Source organism: Patella vulgata, chromosome 4 (genome assembly GCF_932274485.2).
Source record: "Patella vulgata chromosome 4, xgPatVulg1.2, whole genome shotgun sequence".
NCBI classification, from domain to species: domain Eukaryota; kingdom Metazoa; phylum Mollusca; class Gastropoda; family Patellidae; genus Patella; species Patella vulgata.
The window spans coordinates 82,515,370-82,539,184 of NC_065882.2; the positions used below are offsets into that span (position 1 = coordinate 82,515,370).

At 37.4% G+C, this 23,815-nt stretch overlaps 1 protein-coding gene across 1 annotated transcript in view; it reads left to right on the top strand.

Annotated features, from left to right (window-relative positions):
- The window catches only part of LOC130012453 (multiple epidermal growth factor-like domains protein 10), a 24,339-nt gene continuing 524 nt past the window's right edge, over positions 1-23,815 (top strand). The window contains exons 1-6 of the mRNA XM_056100432.1: positions 1-121; positions 11,047-11,121; positions 11,975-12,088; positions 13,308-13,538; positions 14,739-14,963; positions 22,621-23,508. Coding sequence (XP_055956407.1) covers positions 11,061-11,121; positions 11,975-12,088; positions 13,308-13,538; positions 14,739-14,963; positions 22,621-23,508 — 1,519 coding nt within the window. The 5' untranslated portion in view covers positions 1-121; positions 11,047-11,060. The remainder of the gene's footprint in view (positions 122-11,046; positions 11,122-11,974; positions 12,089-13,307; positions 13,539-14,738; positions 14,964-22,620; positions 23,509-23,815) is intronic.

Sequence of the window (23,815 nt, forward strand, 5' to 3'; positions counted from 1 at the left end):
TTATATTTAGCTGAAATCACAGGCTTTCTCTATTACTAGTAAAGATCTAATCCCGCTTGGACATGTTTAATTTATTGAGCATTATTTTTATGCATAGTTACATAGATAATTGAAACAGTAGGTAAGTCGTAAAATTATATTATAGTATATCATAAAGGGGTATATAGAAATTAGCAAATGGAGGGAATATCGCAAATAAATCGCCACATAAGTTAATATTCAGCAAAACAATTATTCTGCCATCAATACCCATAAGGCCTATCGACGTTTACACCCACCGTGGGCTCTCTGCACGTAAGAGCCAGAGTAATATATCGTGTTTGACAGGGAGGTACGAGTTGTTAACTTGCTGTTATTGCTTACTATCTCATAAAATTAATATTAAAATACGAATCCCTATGGCGGATCCAGCTACTGCACTTCCCATATGACAATATTAATTATTCTGTGTCTATGAAATGAAATGGGGTTTAACGTCTTACTGTTCTGCTCTGATTTGGCTAATGAAGACGGATGTGTCGATGACGCCTGTACATTTGCCCTTTTCGTTTCGTTGGTGTGTGGTGATGTCGTGGATGAAACGAATGTTAAATTCTGGTCCAGATATGCACTAAAAATCACCAATGACACATCGATTTTTCAAACACTAGGTCATTTCGGGACTAACATATGACTAACTTTTATTTCATTAATTCGCTTGCGCTTAGGGGTCTTTAGCAGTGGGAGGAAACCGGAGGACACGGAGAAAACCCACGAGGTTGGACAGGCGACCCTACTCCTTGTCACGTACAACCAGGGAATCGAAACCACGCCAGTTGATTGAATGACAGACCTTATGATGCAACGCGCGCGCGTTAGCCATTCGGCCACCCAACCCCCGCACCTGGAAAAAAAACACGATTGTGGGTTTTACAGTTATTAAGACCAATGACGTGACACTTATCAGTCTTCTATTGTCATCTTTTTATAAACATGGGGTGGGGGGTGGATGGCCGAACGGTTAGCATGTGCGCGCTGTATCGTACGGTCTGTCATTGAGTCAACTAGCGGGGTTTCGATTCCCCCGTTGCACGTGACAAGGAGTAGGGTCACCTGTCCAACCTCGCGGGTTTTCTCCGGGTCCTCCGGTTTCCTCCTACTGCTAAAGACCCCTGCGCGCAATCGAATTATTGAAACAAAATTGAACCATGTGTTAGTCCCGAAATGACCTAGTTTGTGTCGAGTGGACGTTAAATCCCATTTCTTTCTCTCGCTTATAAACATGTTAATTAAAATGCAATTTGAATTCATTTTTGATATGTAATGATGTATTGAGATGACTGTCCATCACAGTGCAATTGTTTGTGAACCTTTATCAGCGATGTTTCATAAACTTAAACGACCTCTAAAAATAAACACACTTCTGAATTTTATTAACATGCTACGTTTCAATACACATACAGGTATCGTTATCAAGCAAATAATGATTAGTTAACAAAAATGGGGTGCAATATGTAGATGAACACTTTGGAAGCCATTTAGCAGATAAAACAATAACAACAAATGAATTATCGTGATGGAACATGTTAATAAAATTCAGAAGTAGTATATCCATGTAAGTGTGTTTATTTTTAGTGAAATCTATTTTTATATGTCTTATAAGGATTATTTAACGACCTCTTGTTGAATCTGTAATGTTCCACAAAGTGCAGTATGTCATCAACTTTTAATCACGCATGTAATGATCACGAATTGTTCCTATACATGGACAAATTGTACAGGAACTTGGCTGCCGTTTACGATGACCTGTGGATGATTTTGGTTCATGAAATTTGAGGACTTTTTCGTATCACAAAATTCGGCCTGGAAATAGCTAACTCACGTTTGCTTTACATTTGAATCCTTAAACAAATAAAAAAAAATCTGGTTTTATCTGCTCGTCTGAGTCAATTATAGGACTTTTTTCTTCTTGTGTTTATTTCCTGGTGAACTTTCTCGGCCAATGCAGGGATTGAACACCCGTGTAATACTATAGGACTTCTTCTTGTTGTGTTTATTTCCTGGTGATCTTAACAAGACTACATCATAAAGATAGTTTTACAACTTTATTGCTAAGCTGTAATGGCTTTGCAGGTTCCTCCTTCTCAATAAAAATGGCTGCTAGGAATTTCTGGGTGAGCTCTGATCCAACTCGCTTCTACACCCTAATTTATACCCCGTAATTTATACCACCTAATTTCTCCAGGTCTTCGATAACCTTGACGTTAATTTCCATCCTATATATGGAATAAACCTCTTTATTTCCCACAACTAAGATATGAGACATTACCTATTTTGGTCTACCAACCATGGGTCAATAAACAGCCCGAATTTGATGGATATTTTGACAATGATTATGATTTAACCAAAATATCACTGGTTTTTTTTTGTATATAACGATATATTCTCGTTCATTAAAGATACATTATGGGAGATTTTTATAGAGAGTTGGCCATTCTTGCTATAACAGTTCAAAAGTAGATGATGAAAGAAGAATATATTGAAAAATTTAGTCAAATTACTTTATGCTGAACATAGTTATCATCGTTGTAATATTTGCCTAGAAATGGTAGCGAATTGTGTCTTCACCTTCGCTGATCGTTTGATTGACAGGCGTTAACTCCACCTGCATATCTCGATTATCAAGTAAAGTTTTCAATGGCATACCGAAACGCTTTACAGCGGCCTCGCTAAGTACAGCCTATCATTTAGCCTCGATCTAACTGACGTATTTTCATCAGGTTACCCCTTATTTGATTTAATCAATTAGTGAAATCCTATTTAAATCCGAGCTGTAGCCGAGCCATCCGTGGTTGATTTTGGTATTGTTGTTTAAATAAAGATCTAATTTATAATTTCTATAACATCTGAAGCCTAAATTAAGACTTGCAATAATCAGATTTAGCTCTTGCATAATGCATGTTTAAGTACGTAAGACTTGACTCTATAGACAGAGTGAAGAAACAATTTTGCAAAGACCCCAAAAATTGTCTCAAGTACCAAAGTGTTACATCAACTGGCGCGGTTCCGATTCCCCGGTTGTACGTGACAAGGAGTAGGGTCGCCTGTCCAACCTCGTGGGTTTTCTCCGGTTACTCTCTCTCTCTCTCTCTCTCCCTCTCTCTTGAAAGCCCTTTTCCCCGCAAATGAGATATTCATTTGATATAATGCTTTATATTTGAATCCCGAATAGATTTTAAAAAAAAACAAAAAAATAAAAAAAGTACTGATTTTATCGCTTAAATCGGTCGTCTTTTGTAACTTGAAAAGTTTTATTTTTCAACTAAAATGATATATTCGTTTTATACAATGACGAAGAGATCCTGTTTAGTCAACAAGGATATATAAAGACAGACAGGTAATACCTGTAAGGTGTATTCAGTGGCGGCGCCAGCCGCCGGTAGTTGGAGGGGCAAAGCTGGGGCAAAGTTAAAGGTTAAGGGGGCAAAGGCACTAGGGGTAGGGGGCCTCCCCCAGAAATGTTTGAAAAACAGGCTGTCGTAAATGCAGCCTGGCAGTATTTCAGGCACTGATCGTTGAGAAAAAGTGTCAAACGAACGGACTTGCGAACCTCGACGAAATCCACTCACCAGCGCCAAAGTAGGGAGTCCTTACGGAGGACCTCCCCCAGAAAATTATGAAAAATAGACTGCCGGAAATGCTGTCTGACAGTATTCAGTAAGTCACCGATCGTCGAGATAAATAGATCTGACCAGAAAATTTTGAAAAATAGACTGCCTGAAATGCTGTCTGACAGTATTCAGTAAATCACCGATCGTCGAGATAAATAGATCTGACCAGAAAATTTTGAAAAATAGACTGCCTGAAATGCTGTCTGACAGTATTCAGTAAGTCACCGATCGTCGAGATAAATAGATCTGACCAGAAAATTTTGAAAAATAGACTGCCTGAAATGCTGTCTGACAGTATTCAGTAAGTCACCGATCGTCGAGATAAATAGATCTGACCAGAAAATTTTGAAAAATAGACTGCCGGAAATGCTGTCTGACGTATTCAGTCGGTCACCGATCGTCGAGATAAATAGAGCTGATCAAATACCGTCTGTCGCCTAATCACTAGTCTATCCGTCTAGATAAATAGAGCTTATCAGATACTGCCTGTCGCAAAATCACTGGTTTATCTGACCAGAGAGGAAAGTGACAAACGTACGGAGTGAGTGAAAGTAAATGAATATTTTCGCCACAGTATTTTGAGAAATAGACTGCCGGAAATGCAGTCTGGCAGTCTGGCAGTATTTTAGATACTGGTCGTCGAGATAAATAGAGCTGACCAGATACTGTTCGTCGCCAAATCACCAGCTTATCCAAACAGAGAGGGAGGTGTCAAACGAACGGAGTGAGTGTTTCAAGTGAATGCATATTCTCGCCGCGTTGAACCTATACCCAAAAACTTTGAGGAGGGTAAAAAGCACTTTTCAAGTGATTCACATTTTATTGATTATAGTAGGTTTACAGCAGGATGGGCTTGTAAGAAATCACTCAGCAGGCTTTACAACATGCAAGTCTATGAATGAGTGGGGATGTGGGATTTAATCACCGTAGGGTATTGATTACCGAAACGTATCACAAATACTTTTTTTTATTTTTCTAAAACTATGGGGGGGGGGGGGGCAAACAGAGGGCAGACCAGATTAATGGGGGGGGGGGGCAAATGCCCCCCTTGCCCCCCCCCCCCCCCCTTGGCGCCGCCACTGGGTGTATTATTTATAATATTATTGGGGGTTGGATGGTCGAATGGTTAGCACGTGCGCGCTGTATCATAAAGCCTGTCATTGAGTCAACTGGCGTGGTTTCGAATAACCGGTTGTACTTGACAAGGAGAAGGGTCGCCTGTCCAACCTCGTGGGTTTTCTCTGGGTTCTCCGGTTTCCTCCCACTGCTAAAGACCCCTACGCGCAAGCGAATTCTTAAAATAAAATTAAAAAAACATGTTAGTCCCGAAATGACCTAGTTTGTGTCGAGTGGACGTTAAACCTCATAACAGTGTTTATGAATACACTTTCCCTTGATGAGATAAATATTGTTCGATTATTGAGATCACTGGCGCGTGTAATAATGTACAAGGAAAACTGTGAAGGTGTGAAGTATGCAAGTCACATTCAACGTTATTACACGGCGCCGAACAAAGTTAGGGAGTGATATTTAAATGGTCTCAATCCGTGCGTCCGTCTGCCCGTGCGTCAATATTTGGTTTCCAGAGCATATCTTTTTGAAACTTTGTACAAACATTAACCTATTATACGCCCTTATTAGTTGTGCCTTTGCTAATTTGGATTTAAGAATTTTTGTGTTTCCATGGAAACGAATTTGAATTAATATTTGGTGTACAATTTTGTTTCCGAAGCATATCTCATAAACCATTCATGATACCTTTATGAAATTTTCTACAAACATCAACCTGTGATAATATAAGTTGTGCCCTTTGCTAATTAAACATTTCGCGGATTTAATTATTTTTGTGTTTCCATGGAAACAAAAGCCTCAGTTGAATGATTCTTGAATATTTACTACACCTTTGACTTAGTTTTTGGTATATTTCATTATCCGTTTAAGAAATCAACATCAACCTATTATAGTATTTTATTTTCTGATGTATAATCTCATTGTTTAACATACAGCAGCTGATTGAGGTAGGCAAAGGTTTGCCGAGCTACTGTGGTCAGAGTATGAATCTTCTGACTAGTCTCATTGATATTCCAAGAAGTTGTTTTTCCTTATGCCTTCTAAACCTTAAAGAGAGTATCGACCCTGACTTGCCGAGCTACTGTGATCAGAGTATGAATATTCTGTCTAGTCCCATTGATATTCCAAACAAATGCAAGCCATCTTGTTTCATTATTTGGCTTAGTAAAGTTTAATTAAAATTCTATACCAAATTGTTTTTACGACCGATTGAGTTTTGATATCGGATCTCAATATGAATGATGCTTGTAACAATGCATATTTAAGTTATTCTCAACTTTACGCAAGCAAACTGAACACCATAATTTTTAAAATATCTATTATATAAATTTGAGTTCAGCTACTCGGTGCCACGGTTTAAAGACCAAAAGACTTCTCTAGTCTATTGTTACAAGATAGTCCTTCGTATTCACTACACGCAGGAACACATTTTAATCCGTTTTCTACGACCAGGCGTTACTGTTACAACTAAGTTTACAGGTACATCTTATGAACTTTAGAATGTTATCATTTGCCACAGCGATGTTGGTCATAACTGGACTGAAAAACTGCCCCTAAATTGGACATCCCCAATGTAGAGAATCTAGATATGAATTGTCAAGTTTATCCCATAAAATAATTTGATAGTGGACACGTAACGAATGATAGTATGCTGCCCTCTCAGTCGGTGGTCATCCTTTAGGTTCAATCGTTTTGGCAATCGGTACCATCACTTGGTATTTCTTATAGCAAAGACTCACATAGGCGTACGGGCTCGATGAATGTTAGAGGGCAGAACCTACAATGCAGACGACGGTGCGGGTCGTCTAACAGGGACGAAGGCGCGGAGCTTATCGTACAGGACCCCCGCCCCTTTTCGAAGTAAAAAGGAGAAAATTTGGAAAGTTTGACGGCCGCAAACGCGTTCGTGATAGTGGGAACCTATCCTATTGCTATGCAACTATTGTAACACCTCACTGGTTTGCACGAATAAAATGAATAGACAGACCTTTTATGCTCCTTAACGCAGTCACATGTGTAAAAATAAAATAGATATTTGAGTAACGTCCTTGTTAAAGTATGTCAATATACATGTATAATATAAAGAAGACGATGTGTGAAATTGAATACGTATGTATAACATCAACGATAAATAAATTCATTTTTTATACATTTGGATTATGACGTGAGTTATAAATGTTTTGATGACCAAAAGCCTTTTTATGAAGGGTGTTTCACGTATCACCAGTGTCCTCTTACCAACATATCTAGAAATATCAGATAAATTTATATGTAAAATAGTCCCGTGATGCAAAGGCGTACGAGCTCAATAAATGTTTGAAAATTTATCTGCCGCAAATGCATTTTCCTGCTATTCCAGCCCGTGAATACAGCAACTTAAATGTATTCCAATGACTTACAATAATCCCAAACAACCATTCAATCGTCGGGAGTATGGGGGACTCGCGCTAACCGAGAAAATTTAACCTCCACAAATCCGTTTTTCTGCTATTCTAGCCCATGAAATAAGCAACCCCATAGTTTTGCAACCGAAACCTCACTCTATGCCGGTTGTACGTGACAAGGAGTAGGGTTGCCTGTCCAACCTCATGGGTTTTCTCCACGTATCCCGGTTTCTTCCCACTCCACTGCTAAAGATCCCTACGCGCAAGCGAATTGTTGAAATAAAATTGAACCCTATGTTAGTCCCGAAATGACCTAGTTTGTGTCGAGTGGACGTTAAACTCTCTCTCTCTCTCTCACCTCCCTAGATCAAACTGGTCGGAACGGGTTTCATTTCATGGGCGAAGAATGGAAAAGCATCCACATTGTGTCGTTCGGCAAGGATTGTACAATGTAAGAACAGAACGGTGAAACGGGTCATTGAACTCCATCTAGGAAGCCATTTTTCACGCGATCTTTGATCTTTCATCCGGCGGACTTTTCCAATTTCGGCATGTTGTAGGCTTGTGGAATAGTAGCGACCAGTTATAGTTGTCATTGCATCATGTATTGTCGCATCACTGTTAAAGACCCTAACGCACAAGCGAATTATTGAAATAAAATTGAACCATATGTTAGTTCCGGAATGGCCTAGTCTTTGGCGAGTGGACGTTAAGCCTTATTTCTCTCTCTCTCTCTCCCATTCAAATGATCCTTACCCAGATCAAAATTTCATAGGACTAGGTCCTGCTTCATCACAATGCATTGTTGCTTTCTGCTTTTTCGTCAGTTCTATTCGCTTGTCATTAATGTGTAGTCATTTCTACAGGTTGCATCAGCTGAAATGAGATGTATCATCACTTTACGTGTCCATTTTGTCCGGGGGATTAACGACAAATTGTTGTTACCTCTTTCTTCGCTCCATACAATTAAGTTTTTCAGACCTTTAGTACTTCTGTGAACTGTATATCCTCCTCTTTTGCGTTTGCGCCCCTTCTTAACCGATTTGTGGGCAATTTGTCGTGAGACAATGGGCCAAAATCTGACGATAATCGTATTGTTGATGGTCAAATAGAGTGGAAAAGCATTTGTGATACACAAATATATTGTCAGCGTACCGACAAATGTGAAGAAAAGTGTGAAGATTTGTACCAAAACTGCAACGTTACTTTTTGTGCCCAAGGCCAATTTTGGTGGATTGTTTCCCTGAAGTTGTATGCAAGTGTACCTTTCATAAAAAAACAAGAATCATTTGTTTCGGATTTTTTCCCGGTTCGCGTATTTTTGAATTTCTCTTACCAGCCTGATATGTAAGGGTTGACTTCCACGGAGTACCTGTTCGAATGAAATTATCAAAGACAGTGGAGTTGATGGATTTTGTGAATAATAGGAATAGAAGTTGTAATCACAAGCACGATTTTCTGATTATTACCAATTAACCTCAAAAAACGAAATCGCAAGATAAAATCGAAATTTTAAGAAATACTGCAATTCGAAGTTGCAGTATTTCTTAAAATTTCGACTTTATCTTAGTTTAAGTTTTCGTGAATAAGGGCCCAGTGTCTTAGTTTTCTATTCAGTCATTTCAGTCATTGCTATATATGCTAGAATATGTCACCATCCGTTAATAATAGTGAATATCTTTTGACTAAACTCACAATAACTCAATTAGACAAGCAATGAAATATAATATCCCATTAAAACTCCAAGCTTACAGCAGATAAAAAGCTTTATCATTGTGTAATATAATATTATTATATTACGTCGTCTTTTTGATTGATAACAAAGGTCCGAGATGCATTCAACTGAATAGTTGACAATGACAAAATATTTATAATGTAGCTAGATTTATCTTCAGATCAATGAATAAAAGCGATTAAATACACGTTACTAACTTAATAAGTAGAACGCGGTGGATTTGTTTTCCTATACATACCTCCTCACCCCCCCACCCAAAAAAAACCCCCAAAAATTGTTTGTTTCGGATTTTTTTCCCTAGGTTCGAGGGTCTCCTACCAGTTATTGAAAATTACTAAGAAATCCTATTTAGTCAATTAAAGAAATGATATCTAAATTTATCGAAAGTCAAAGTACATGTATCAGCGAAAAAGAACAAGATTATTGGAATAACTTTGAGCCAAGAACGTTATATTTTTTATGGGTTACCTAAAGTACATACAAGCACACAAATACAGAATGAAATAAAGAATAACAGATCAGGTCTAATTTATATAGAACACCCTACTGATTTAAAATTTAGATCAATTGTGGGAGTTTCTCACAGCCTTACACAATGCCTCAGTAATTTCTTTGATATCCTATTTAGTCAACATGTATAATTTATAATATTAGAGAAGACAGGTATAGTATTTGAGTCTATATTCTTGTTCACCTATTGAAATCAAAGCGGCACGTTTAATATCACTGGAGCGTGTATATTAAGTAGTGAAATATGCAAGTCACGTTAAAAGTTACTTTATATTTTGTATCATAAAGGCTTCTATTTGGTTAAGTAAAGTTTTTATTCTGTAACAGTGGGTTAAATACTGTTATTATCAAATTGTGTGTTTACTCATGTCAATACGTTCAACGTTCTTTTAATAATTCATTTGAAGCCATCTTGTGATTAGGGGAGAGAGAGAAAGCGAGAGCGAGAAATAGGGTTTAACGTTCACTCGACACAAACTAACTTATGGTTCAATTTTATTTCAATAATTCGCTTGAGCGTAGGGGTCTTTAGTATAGTAGTTGGATGAAACCGGAAGACCCGGAGAAAACCCACGAGGTTGGACAAGCGACCCTACTCATTCATTTGAATTCGGGACTAAGATATGCATCAATTTTATTTCAGTAATACGCTTGCGCGTATGGGTCTTTAGCAGTTGGAGGACCCGGAGGAAACCCACGAGGTTGGACAGGCGACCCTACTCCTTGTCACGTACAACCAGGGAATCGAAACCACACCAGTTGGCTTAACGATAGGTCCCCACCCCACCCTTCCCCTTTTGATTAGGAAGACGATGTATAATAATTTTTCATAAGAAAAAAAGCTCTGTATATGTAGTATCCTAGAAGCTGTAATACCCCAAAGGGAATATCTAGATCCGAATAATTAAAGATGCATTATGTAAGATTTAGATAAAGGGCTGATGGATCGCGCTATAACAACGGCCGATATGACTGAGGAGAAAATAAGGCCCTGATGTTTGTCTATGTTGTAACCACTACCTCATATGTTGAAATTTTTTAAATCAGCGTAGCAACCACAGTACCTTTATGATGAAAATCAGTTTAAAAAAAGGCTACAAAACATTTGCTTGATCTGTATATTAAAACTGTATTCACGTTGATGTTAGTGTATGTTTCGGGGATTTGGTCGATAGGTTATTTATCATAAGGTCTTTCATTGAATCAAGTGCCGTGTTTTCGATTCCCAGCTTGTAGGATCGCCTGTGCAGCCTTGTGGATTTTCCCAGGGTACTCCAGTTTCCTTCCACTGATAAAGACCCATACGCGGCAGCGAATTATTGAAATAAAATTGAACCATCTGTTAGTCCAAAAATGATATAGTTTGTGTCGAGTTGACGGTAAATCCCCCCCTCTCTCTCTCTCTCCCATGTTTTATTTCTAAATACACTAACATACTCAATTAATGAACGATAAATTATCTTATATGTAATAAAATGTAGAATTATTAGAAAATCTCGTCTGTTGGGGTGGATTGGTCATAAATGAATTATCGTACTATTCATCACAATTTCTAATCATACAGTCCAGTTGTAGCCCATTGCTTCCCTGTATCTCCACCAATTCATGTACGATCGACATAAAACTTGTCATGCTTGTTCCTTGGACAATTGCGCATCGACGTCACAATTTGAACGTATTTATAATTTTTTTTTAGGTTGAAGATGCAATATGATTTTCTCTTATTTGTCCAAAGTTATAATTTTAACGACTGTAATACACACTATATTAGGTAAGTATATGTATAGTATCACTATATTAGGTAAGTATGTGTATAGCATCACTATATTAGGTAAGTATATATATATATAGCATCACTATATTAGGTAAGTATATGTATAGCATCACTATATTAGGTAAGTATATGTATAGCATCACCGTATTATTAGGTAAGTATATGTATAGCATCACTAAATTAGGTAAGTATATGTATTGCAACACTATATTAGGTAAGTATGTAGCATCACGATATTAGGTAAGTATATGTATAGAATCATTGTATTAGGTAAGTATATGTATAGCATCACTATATTAGGTAAGTATATGTATTGAAAGATAGGCTTTATAATAGTTTGATATAAGTCTTATCAAAATCCAAGTTAATAACAACCATTTATTTATCATTGATTACAGTGTTTACATCATTAGATAGATACAGTAGAATCTGTACGAGCAGCCACTCCTACTCAACGCTACATCTCCTTGTAAGCGGTCACGATAAATTCTCCTAGTAGAAATTCTTTGGTTTAACCTCTTTCATAAACGATAACCCCTTTAACTCGCGCAGCGGTCACCATTTTAGTCATAATATAACGAGGCACCGCCTGTTCATCGGTCATTGTTGACATCACCCCATAGTTTCCCATTCGCGAATCCTGTGATTAACAATTAATTACCCCACCGTTGCATAAATGTTTACTGAGGATACATCGATGCGTAAAAGTTTCCTTGATATCAGCACTGACAAACACTGAGACTCATATTAAGCAGTCAAAATTCGCTTGGGTGGCTGCTGAATACAAATTCTAGAGATATTAATACATCCCTAAAAAATTACATAATTTATTCACACTTTTGTTGAACAGCATTAGATGTCTGTAAAGATATCAACAGCACCTGTCAATCATGTGATACCACCAAATATCCTATAGATGATGCAAATAGACAGACCTGTATGAGGTCATGTGGTGTTTGTTCAGGTATTATTTTTTGTTTTCTTTAAAGATACTTTATGTAAGATTTAGATAACGAGCTGGCAGTTCTCTGTATAATAATAATTTAAAAATAGGAAATTACTTCTGAGCGACATTATAGCCGTTTGAAGTTTTGGCAAGATTTGTGTATTGATTGTTTATTAGCGTAACAACGGTACTTGTTATTCGAGACTTAGCCTCGCTTCTCCATTTTTAACCCTTTGAACCCTGAAAATATTTTGGATGACACATACTCTACCCTGACTTTACAGCAATATTTTGCAAAAATGACGTCATTTTAATTGAAATGTTAGGTGTGAATTTAATATTATATAAATTAATTATAATTGTGTGAAATGATGGAATAAAGATATTTAATCAGAAAATTTAATTTAGTTTATCTTCGATCCATAACGTAGGAGTGCCAATCACACCAACAGTTTTGAACTCTGCTAATATCGCGACCATGCCCTATTCCAATATTTTTATCACCGACCATGTGGATCAATATTTTTACAGATTGATTGCAAGTACGAGTGTTATCATCCCCGTAATTTTCTTTGTTATTTTCGTCTGAATCTAAGGCATATTCACTTTCAAAATCGCTTCCATTGCCGTAATTCGACCCATAAATATCTTCGCCATAAGATCTAATGCATCCGTTGCATCTAGTCATCTAAAACACACAATTCGTCAAAATATTTGACAAAATTGAAATGTAAAGAAGTAAAAGCAAGTCGTTATTTACAACAGACCCGGGGCAAACGCTAAACGGCCACAAAACCGACATTTCGGGTAATGCACTACAACGTCAACGCCGGTTTTGCAACATTTCGGCTTCTAAGAGTAAAGTTAATTAATTAAATAGCGACCTTATAAGTATTGTTTAAACTAGGGGGTCCAGGTGATCGTTATGTAATATAATTGTGATTCCAGCGATAAAAGTATCACATTGGTCTGATTTTGGGCTATTGGCGCCCCCCCCCCCCCATTCCCCCGGCATTACCGAAACCCGTATGAAACTATTTTGCATATAAATAGGCTAGCCAGTTAAGATAGGATTTGTGCGTTTTACTAACTGTGTGGCTTGGAGACGGAGGTTTGATAATAATAAAACTGTAAGAAGAATACTGGCTGCACTTTTGATTTGACTGGTAAATATATATTGCTTTATTCAAAATAAGACACGTAGATATTCATTATTATAAATATGATATATTTACAGTTACTAACGTGGCTTATAATAAACCAACCAAACAAAGTTCAACCTATACTGAAGAAAATGTCAAGGACACTATATCTTTAGCATATCATGCTGTAGATGGTAATACTGATAATCATTGGGAGGATGGACACTGTACACATACAGCCGATAACACTGGTAGTGACTGGTGGTGTGTTGATCTACAACAGATTTATAATATTGACAGCATCAAATTATTTAACAGAGATAGATGTAAGTGTAGAGAAACATCCTGAAACAACCTAACTACAGCCCATGATTGTTATGCAATATTAACTTTTAACAAAAGGGCATGTTTCAGAACTTGTTTCCGTGAAACAATATTACCCCTCTGGGATGGAATGGATGATATGAATATATCCTTCGTATTTCCTGCGTGCCGTAAGAGGCGACTAAAAGGATCCCTGTAATGGGGCAACGTGTTTGTCGTGTCTGTGGAGAGTGGAATCCTGGTGATTGAGTGGGTATTTGGCTTGCGAGTCCTTCTTTGTACCACATTACTTTGTTCTTGTATCGTCAGTTTTATTAGGAATTATTGAATAACGTTGTATCATTATTTCATACAGTTAATATTTACCTTATTAATTGGAAACAAACATAACGGATTACTGCATTAGTGTCTTCTGGAATGCCCCATTAATAAAGACGTGACAATTTTAGTTTTTATCAGTTCATGCTGGAATAACGCGAAGAAGGATAAGTGTCCAAACCCGCTCTCTTACTGAAACGATAATTTAAACTAGTCCTCCACAGTCATAAAATGATTCTAAAAAAAAATTCAAAACTGTTTGTTCCATTGCTGGATTGACTTATGATATTTGAGTTATATGATATATGATATTTCAATACAGCAGCATGACAACCCTTCGTTTAGTCTGAGGTCTTCCCTAAAACTTCGGACAGTGATTTAAGGTATTAAAAACGGTGATAATAGTATTGTTTACAATGTAACCGTTGATAGTCTCGTTTTTCACGCAATTAGGTTTTTTTTTTGCAATATTCTGATATGCACTGGTTAATTATGCGTAAAAATTTCTTAAGTCATGACGTAACGTTATGTAAAAAGTGTGAAGCTCTGTTTAAACCCGAATGACATTGTTACGCAGTTAGTCATTGGTTGTTAATCGGACTATTGACCAGTCATAATTTGGAACAGAAATTGGCTTTCATTGCGGCAGTGGTTGGATGGGATTAGATCTATTGAAATGGAACGCTGCGAGAAGTGTGCTTGTTTCATTGACGCTCAAATATAGGCCCTACGATCAATTTGTTATGTTGTTTAACATGTACAAGATATTGCAATAATGTAAATTGTTATACAACATCCTATATAATTTTTTTAGCAATGGTTTTGATTTGGTATAGGTTTGAAGAGGGTAACAGAGGTTATAAAGAATATTTTATATTTTACAGTTCAAGAAAGATTGAGTGGATTTGAGATAAAGATAAGTCCTGGTGATCAGTGCAATGAGTCAGGATTTAATTCAGCTACATCATGTCATAATGATACATCACCAACAGCCCAGTCTATATATAATATAGAAAGCTGTGATCAACAACAATCTATATCAGCTAGAACTGTTTTTATCAGTGTTAATAATGAGGTGGTTACGCTGTGCGAAGTTCAAATATTTTCTGGTAAGATATGATATATAACATCACTGATAAAATACAACATATAACATCATCAACAATATTTACTGATAAAATATACAATATAACATATACTATTCAAAAAAAGTAGGGGATATTTGATTTTGGGGGCATAATACTAAAATATGCAAATGACTACGAAAAAAGTCACTATAGAACCTAACAGAAGAAACATTTCCAGTTACATGTGACGCCCAAACGCACCAATAGCTACCGCATGGAATGCAGGTGATGCTTGGGATCATCATGGGGGTCCAACCCAAGATTTGCACGACTCTGACTTTGAATGTTACAGTCATTGTGGTATTGAATTCCAGGGTGGAAACATCAGTTTAATTGTTTTAGTGACCAGAAAACAAATTTTGATATGCGTCGGCTTACCCAAAATGAAAGGTTACGTGCCCTTGGCATACTACAGATCGGCACAACACAGGCGGTTGTGGCGCGGACGATGAATGTTTCTCAGTCTGTCATAAGCAGGCTATGGTCCAGATACCGTGATACACAATCTGTACAGGACAGACCACGCTCAGGTCGACCAAGGGCGACAACTCAAGCCCAGGATCGATTTATCCGTACCTTGGCCTTGAGAAATCGTGTCATCACAGCAAATCAGATCAGCGCTCGTCTTCAAACAGACACTGGTGTGAGAGTGAGTGGCCAGACGATTCGGAATCGACTGCATAGGGGTCACCTTCGCGCCCGACGTCCTCGCGTGATCCCTTGTTTGAGAAATCATCACATTCAGGCAAGACGTCGTTGGTGTAGGGATCGTCAACACTGGGATAATCGACGCTGGAGCAATGTGATGTTTTCAGATGAGTCAAGGTTCACTGTTGATTTTTTGGACAGACGTAGGAGGGTGTGGCGTCAGACATGATCGATTTGGGGGTGGTTCTGTTATGGTGTGGGGAGGCATCACTGTTGCTGGAAGAACGGCTTTACATGTTGTTGCAGGGCGTGTTACAGGCCAGTACTGCCGGGACAACATCTTGGCAGTCCATGTTGTGCCGTTCGCACGACGTCATGGCCGCCGTTTCATCTTCCAGGATGACAACGCAAGATGTCACAGGGCCAGGATCGTTACAGGTTACCTCCAACAACAGAACATCACCACATTACCTTGGCCAGCACTGAGTCCCGACCTCTCCCCCATCGAGCATGTCTGGGACATGCTTGGACAGAGGTTACGTCAACGTCAACAACGTCCTGCCAATGTCCAAGAACTTGCTGCTGCGTTGCAACAGGAATGGGACAATCTGGACCAAAATGACCTTAGACGTCTCATTAGGAGTATGCCACGTCGGATCAATGCTTGTTTGGCAAACAGAGGAGGATTTACCCGTTACTGACTTGGTTGTGATGCTGTGGTAACTTTGCTGTTTGACCCCGGGTATCATTTTACCCTTATAATGGTCAGTCTGTGCCTTACTTAGTCTAACGATCATTTGGAATAAATCGATGAATGTGAACTTCATTTCATTTTGTCATTTGTTTCTTCGTCAGTTTCATTAGGTGACTTTAATAACACTTAAAAATCAAATATCCCCTACTTTTTTGAATAGTATATATAACATCATCTACAATATTTACTGGTATAAAATACAACATATAACATCATCATCTTATAATATCGTGTCATTGATAAATAGAGAATCTCCTACGAGTCTTTTTTTATATAAAAAAATATCAACACAAGTCAATAAAGTAAAAAAACGAGGCTCTGCCGAGTCTTTTATTTTTACTTTATCGACGAGTGTTGATATGTTTTGATATAAAAAAAGACGAGTAGGAGATTTTATTTATCACCCAATCCTTCCTTACATTCACAAATAAATAAATATAATTCTTTGCTATAGATTTCTCTTTTACTGAACCTGATTACATTACGGCGTAGTGATACACCATTTTTTGACAGCAATTCAACCATTGCAAAGACCTTAATTTATATTGACCCAGTGTTTCCATCAAGGTCAATTAAATAAAAATAGTTCATTTTTAATAAGAAAGTAGTTACTTTTAATAAAAAAAATTACCTGTTCTTTGAAAATAAAAAAAGTAATTCCTTTTTGAATGACCAAGATTATGAAGTTTATCAGACAAGTGATATCTAGTGTAGAATGTATTATTAGGTGATGAAAAGTCGTTATATGGCTGTAAAAGAGCTGAATTGTGTGGAGCATGGATGCGTACATTTTAACACGCACAAGTGTTGATGAGTTAAGTTGTGACATCATCTCGACATCAAGACCAGAAAAACATTAAATCTCAACCTATGCTCACTGTTGGGGTATTTTTCTTCTTGGGGCCCTTAATCAATAACTAATAACATTTGGAGATTTGTTAACACGTGAATTAGGAAATCACGTCCTACTAAAACACTATAAGGTTAGTCTCAACACATTACCAGAGCCACCCGATAGATTTCACCTTGTAAGGACCCAACATTACATAATAAACGGCATCTATAGACCTTTAGGTTATACACAATAAGCAATCGTCTTATCTAAAATAATTATTCATAAACAAAAACATTATTATTTCCATCCAAAGTTCATAATTCTTTCTATTGATTTCATGTCGCCATCTTCTCATTAATCTTCTGTCGACGTCACGACCATTGTATCTGTGTTAATCGTCCAGGCTACTGTACATAGAACACGTTCATTCATTAGGTTTGGTCAATGTAAGTAAAGATACTCTACTGCTATATCCGTGTCGACTGGCTGGTTTGTTTTAAATCCAGTGTTAAGATTAAAGTTTTTATGTTATGGTAGTATTTTATTAGTGTTATATCTTAGTATGCTGGTTAACGTTACTGTAATATTAGCACCCAGGTCAAATGTCACAATTCAAAGAACAGTGCCAATGAAATTTAAATAAGGCTTCTATATGGAAACACATGTAGGTTTTAAAATCTACTCCAAAAGCAACATTGCTTGAGGTTCCTTCAACATTTTCGCAAATGTAAATATGATTCCTTGATTAATTAAAGGAGCTAAATTTGAAAGGCAAAGGGTTCTTTTATGTGTTCGCATTATAAACGTGGACTAGCCTCGATTTATATGAACTAAAGCTCCATCAATAATATTTGAAATTAAAAACACGCATTAAAATTCAATTTCGATCCATTTAAATAAATATTGATGCTGTTACCTTGTCAACTATTAGGACACGGTAGGCATTTTAAAATACGTACACGAGTCGTGTATTCTACGGATATAATTGTTTTGGGAGCAATTTGTAATGAAAAAAGGAAAATATGTCCCAAAAGAAAACACAGCAGTAATTACAAATGGCTGATACACGAACGACAAAAAAATAATTAAAAGAATCCCGTGTAAAATGGACTAATCAGACGTAAATGACTGTCGTTGAATTAGGACTGTTCGTGTAAATAATTATAAATTACAATAACAATGTTTAAAATAGGGTGTAAATAACTCAGAACACCTTTAATTTACAATCGTTGCTTGCATTTTTATTTTTGATATATATTAGCATGTTTGTTTTAAGATGTATATATTCGAACCAAATTACACTCTCATAATATTGAAATACCAATTTTATTACATCTTTAGTAAATTTAATATATGTCTTTGATTGATAGCTCCTTTGTGTTTTTTTTATTATTATTTACTATTTAGCAATTTACTGTATTGGTTTGTCGTTTAGTGTCAATATCAAATGCTGATCATTAGTTGCTTTGGACTTGGTTTCCTCAATTAATTTCTGGAGATTTGTTTCTTTCATTGTCTTGAAGCGGTTGCTATGGGACGCTTCGACATTCGTCTCTGCTATTTTAACGTTGATTTTTAATGAAATAAAAAGAAATATGTATTTTTTATTGATAAATATGTAGGAAGTCTAATGAAGTTAGGATCTTTGTTATCAAAATAGTTTTTGAGTATTTAAATCTAAAATTATGCCGAGTCATATCATCAGTGCATGAATTCTTAAAGTGTCATGTTACCATGGTAAAATTAGGAGGCTCTTTTCCCCAATACAGCTACGAAAATTTGATTAACTGATATTTACATTTTTTAAAAACAATTTATCATATCTTTTTAAATACTGAATGGAATTGAACGGTTTTTAGTTTGATATTACTTTTACAATATTGTTGATTGCAAGGGATTCATCAATGACATTTAATGATTTTAAACGTTTACTGTAATTTGGCATTGAATTCCTGGCATTGTTAAGTAAACACATGTAATTTTGAAGTAGCTCCAAATCTTAAGACTGTCAGCATATTCCATAGTATTCCATTTCATACTTATATCATAAAGTGAATTTGGGGATTTTTAAAGGCGTATGGCTCTATTCTTTGTTGCCTTATATAGACGAAATTGGGGCTAAAAGGACATATTAATGTAATGAAAATATTAGTTAGAATTTCTGAAATATATATTGTAATTTCTAATCCATTATATTTGGTGAGATACGCAAGAAGTCCAAATTGAACGATATTGTCGGATTAGTCCATTTTTATACGTCCACATTCATAATGTGAACGTATTATGCCGTCGCCCCTGTCTGTGTGTGTGTGTGTGTGTATGTATGTATGTGTGTGTGTGTGTGTGTGTGTGTGTGTGTGTGTGTGTGTGTGTGTGTGTCTGTGGTTCGCCTACAGGGCGCAATTCTTCATGGATTTTCTTCAAACTTGGTATACTTATTCCTTATACCCCAAGGAAGATCCCTATTGTTTTTGGTGCATGCCCGACCCCCCGGGGCAGAGCCACGCCCATTTCTAGTATTTGTTTGTTTGTCGTCTACAGGCCACATTTCTTAACTAATAATCTTGAAACTTTGCATACACATTCTTTGTACCCTAAGGAACATCCCTATCGTTTGGGGTGCATGCCCAACCCCCAGGGGCAGAGCCACGCCCATTTTCTTTTCGTGTGTCTTTGTGTCGCCTACAGGGCGCAATTCTTACTGTATTTTCTTCAAACTTGGTATACTTATTCCTTATACCCCAAGGAAGATCCCTATTGTTTTTGGTGCATGCCCGACCCCCAGGGGCAGAGCCACGCCCATTTCTAGTATTTGTTTGTTTGTCGTCTACAGGCCACATTTCTTAACTTATAATCTTGCATACACATTCTTTGTACCCTAAGGAACATCCCTATCGTTTGGGGTACATGCCCAACCCCCAGGGGCAGAGCCACGCCCATTTCCCATTTTCTTTTCGTGTGTCTTTGTGTCGCCTACAGGGCGCAATTCTTACTGGATTTTCTTCAAACTTGGTATACTTATTCCTTATACCCCAAGGAAGATCCCTATTGTTTTTGGTGCATGCCCGACCCCCAGGGGCAGAGCCACGCCCATTTCTAGTTATACGTGAGCATTCATAATGTGAAGTATTATGCCGTCGCCCCTGCCTGTGTATGTATGTATGTGTGTCTGTCTGTGGTTCGCCTACAGGGTGCAATTCTTACTCGATTTTCTTTAAACTTTGTATACTTATTCCTTATACCCTAAGGATGATCCCTATTGTTTTTGGTGCATTTTTTGTATTTGTTTGTTTGTCGTCTGCAGACCGCATTTCTTAACATACCATTTTGAAACTTTGCATACTTATTCTTTGTACCCTAAGGAACATCCCTATCATTTTGGGGTGCATACCCAACCCCCAGGGGCAGAGTCATGCCCATTTTCTTTTTTTTTGTGTCTGTGTGTCGCCTACAGGCCACAATTCTGAGAGATCATCTTGAATCTTTACATACTTATTCCTTATACCCTAAGGATGCCTCCAATTGTTTTTGGTGCATGCCCGATCCCTAGGGGGCAGAGCCACGCCCCTTTCTTGTATTTGTTTGTTTGTCGTCTACAGGCCGCATTTCTTAACTTATCATCTCGAAACTTTGCATACTTCTTTGTACCCTAAGGAACATCCCTATCATTTGGGGTGCATGCCCAACCCCCAGGGGCAGAGCCACACCCATTTTCTTTTTTTGTGTCTGTGTGTCGCCTACAGGCCACAATTCTTAATTAATAGTCTTGAAAAAATTTCATATGAATTCCTTATACCCTAAGGATGATCCCTATTGTTTTTGGTGCATGCCCGACCCCCAGTGGCAGAGCCACGCCCATTTCTTGTATTCATTGTTTGTCATCTACAGACCGCATTTCTTAACGTATCACCTTGAAACTTTGCATACTTACTCCTTCTATCCTAAGGAACATCCCTGTGGTGAATGCCAAGCCCCGGGGACAGAGCCGCTCCCATTTTTTTTTTGTGTGTCTGTATGTCACAGCCTGCAATGCTTAATCATCTTGAAAACTTTTTTATACTTATTCCTTATACCCTAAGGCTGACCTCTATTATTTTTTGTACATGCCCGACCCCCTGGGACAGAGCCACGCCCAATGTTTGTGTGCCTTTTGTGTCGCCTACAGGCCGCAATTCTTAACAGATCCTTTTGAAACTTTGCATACCTATTCCTTATACCCTAAGGATGCCCCCTGTTGTTTTTCGGTGATTGCCCAACCCCCAGGGTCAGAGCCATGCACAATTTTTGCCTCGAGAGCCCAAAGGCCACAATTCTGAATGGATTATCTTGGAACTTGGTATCCTTATTCCTTATACCCTAAGGACGGCAACTATTGATGTTGTCATTTCAATAACAGGGTGGTACCTATTTATATTGTTTCCATATCCAACCCCCAAGGGCAGAGCCATGGAACTTGGTATACCTATTCCTTATACCCTAAGGACGGTAACTATTGATGTTGACATTTTGATAACAGGGTGGTACCTATTTATATTGTTTCCATATCCAACCCCCATACGGGCAGAGCCGCGCCCATTTTTTGTATTTATCGTCTACAGGCTGCAATTCTGAATGGATCATCTTGGAACTTTGCATATTTATTCCTTATACCGTAAAGACGGCAAATATTTATTTTGATGCTTGCCCCGACCTCCTGGGGCAGTGTCACACCCACTTTCTTGTAGTATTTTGTCTGTAAATTTGGCAAAACAACCCCAACGCCTAGCCTTCTTTGCCTCTGGTCATATTACAGCCATTTCATATTTCATTCTCTTAATTTTAAAAAGTACCATATCAATCAAAGCTGGAATGTGGACGTATATTGCAGCGTTAGCGATGCTCTTGTTCACGTTTTATTATTATTATTTTGTCGTTTGTGAATCAGCCATTTACTAATTACTTCCGCATATGTTTCCTTTGTTTATTACAAATGACTCCCGAAACCATAGAATACACGACTCGTGTACTGATTATGAAATATTCATTGTGTCTTAAATATAAATTATTCCATATTTTTACGGTAAGATAGCAATATCAATATTGATTGAAATGGATCTGTATTGAATTCTAATTCGTGTTTATGACTTGGAATATTATGAGTTAGATGTTTAGCCCCTTTAACACATATCCATAGGACTGTTACCAATAGAATCTGTAGGAGAACCGCACCATATTTAACTAAATAGAGTATTATAAATAGACAGATAAATAATGATAAAATAATAGACCTATAAATAATGATAAGATAATTGCAAGTTATCTAATTAAAGTACAATATAATGATGGATATTACAATACATCAACTTTTACATGTCAACCTTGTAATACATATTATAATAATACATGTATAATCTATATTACAGATCCAATACAATGTAATACTGGTTACTACAGTACATCAAGTTCTACATGTCAACCTTGTGATAAATGTCTTAATGATAAATGTGATCCTGATACTGGTGTTTGTACTGATGGATGTAAAGACGGTTATTATGGTGAAAAATGTCAACCTTGTAATACGTGCCTTAATGATAAATGTAATCACACTACTGGTGTTTGTACTGATGGGTGTAAGAACGGTTATTATGGTGATAAATGTATATCACTATGTAGTGATAAATGTACAAACAGTACATGTTCTATCACTTCTCCATCTTCACAACCACAATGTACAGATGGCTGTGTTGATGATAAAACAGGCTCCTACTGTCAATCATCATGTCCTGCTAACTGTAAATCATGCCAACAAGACGGGTCATCATGTAATGAATGTAACCAAGGCGGCTGGTATGGTACAAACTGTGAATCTCAGTGTAGTGATGGTTGTCAAAACAAAATGTGTAATAAAATGGACGGGAAATGTGTATGTATAGCTACATATTATGGTGATAAATGTACATCACCGTGTAGTAATAACTGTAGAGGCAGTAAATGTTATACCAATCCTTCATTTTCACAACCACAATGTACAGATGGTTGTGTTGGTGGTTATAAAGGTTCTTACTGTCAAACATCATGTCCAGGTAACTGTAGATCATGCCAACAAGACGGTTCATCATGTATTGAATGTAACCAAGGCTGGTATGGTACAAACTGTGAATCTCAGTGTCCTGATAATTGTGTCGGAGGGTGTGGTAAGATGGATGGTAGATGTACTGACTGTAAACCTAATACAGCTGGTTCATACTGTAACATTACTTGTGGTACAGGGTGTCAACCAACAACAGACCACACAACATGTGATAGAACTGGTAAATGTACTGAATGTATTGTTGGAAAACATGGTGATGGATGTGATAAGAACTGCAGTACAGGATGTGATGGTGGATGTAATAGGAGTTCCGGTGCATGCACTAACTGTATTGTAGGAAGACATGGTAATGATTGTGATATGAACTGTAGTACAGGATGTGATGGTGGATGTGATAGAAATGGTGAATGTACTGACTGTATTATAGGAAGATATGGTTATACATGTGATATGAACTGTAGTACAAGATGTGATGGTGGATGTAATAGGAGTTCTGGTGCATGCACTAACTGTATTGTAGGAAGACA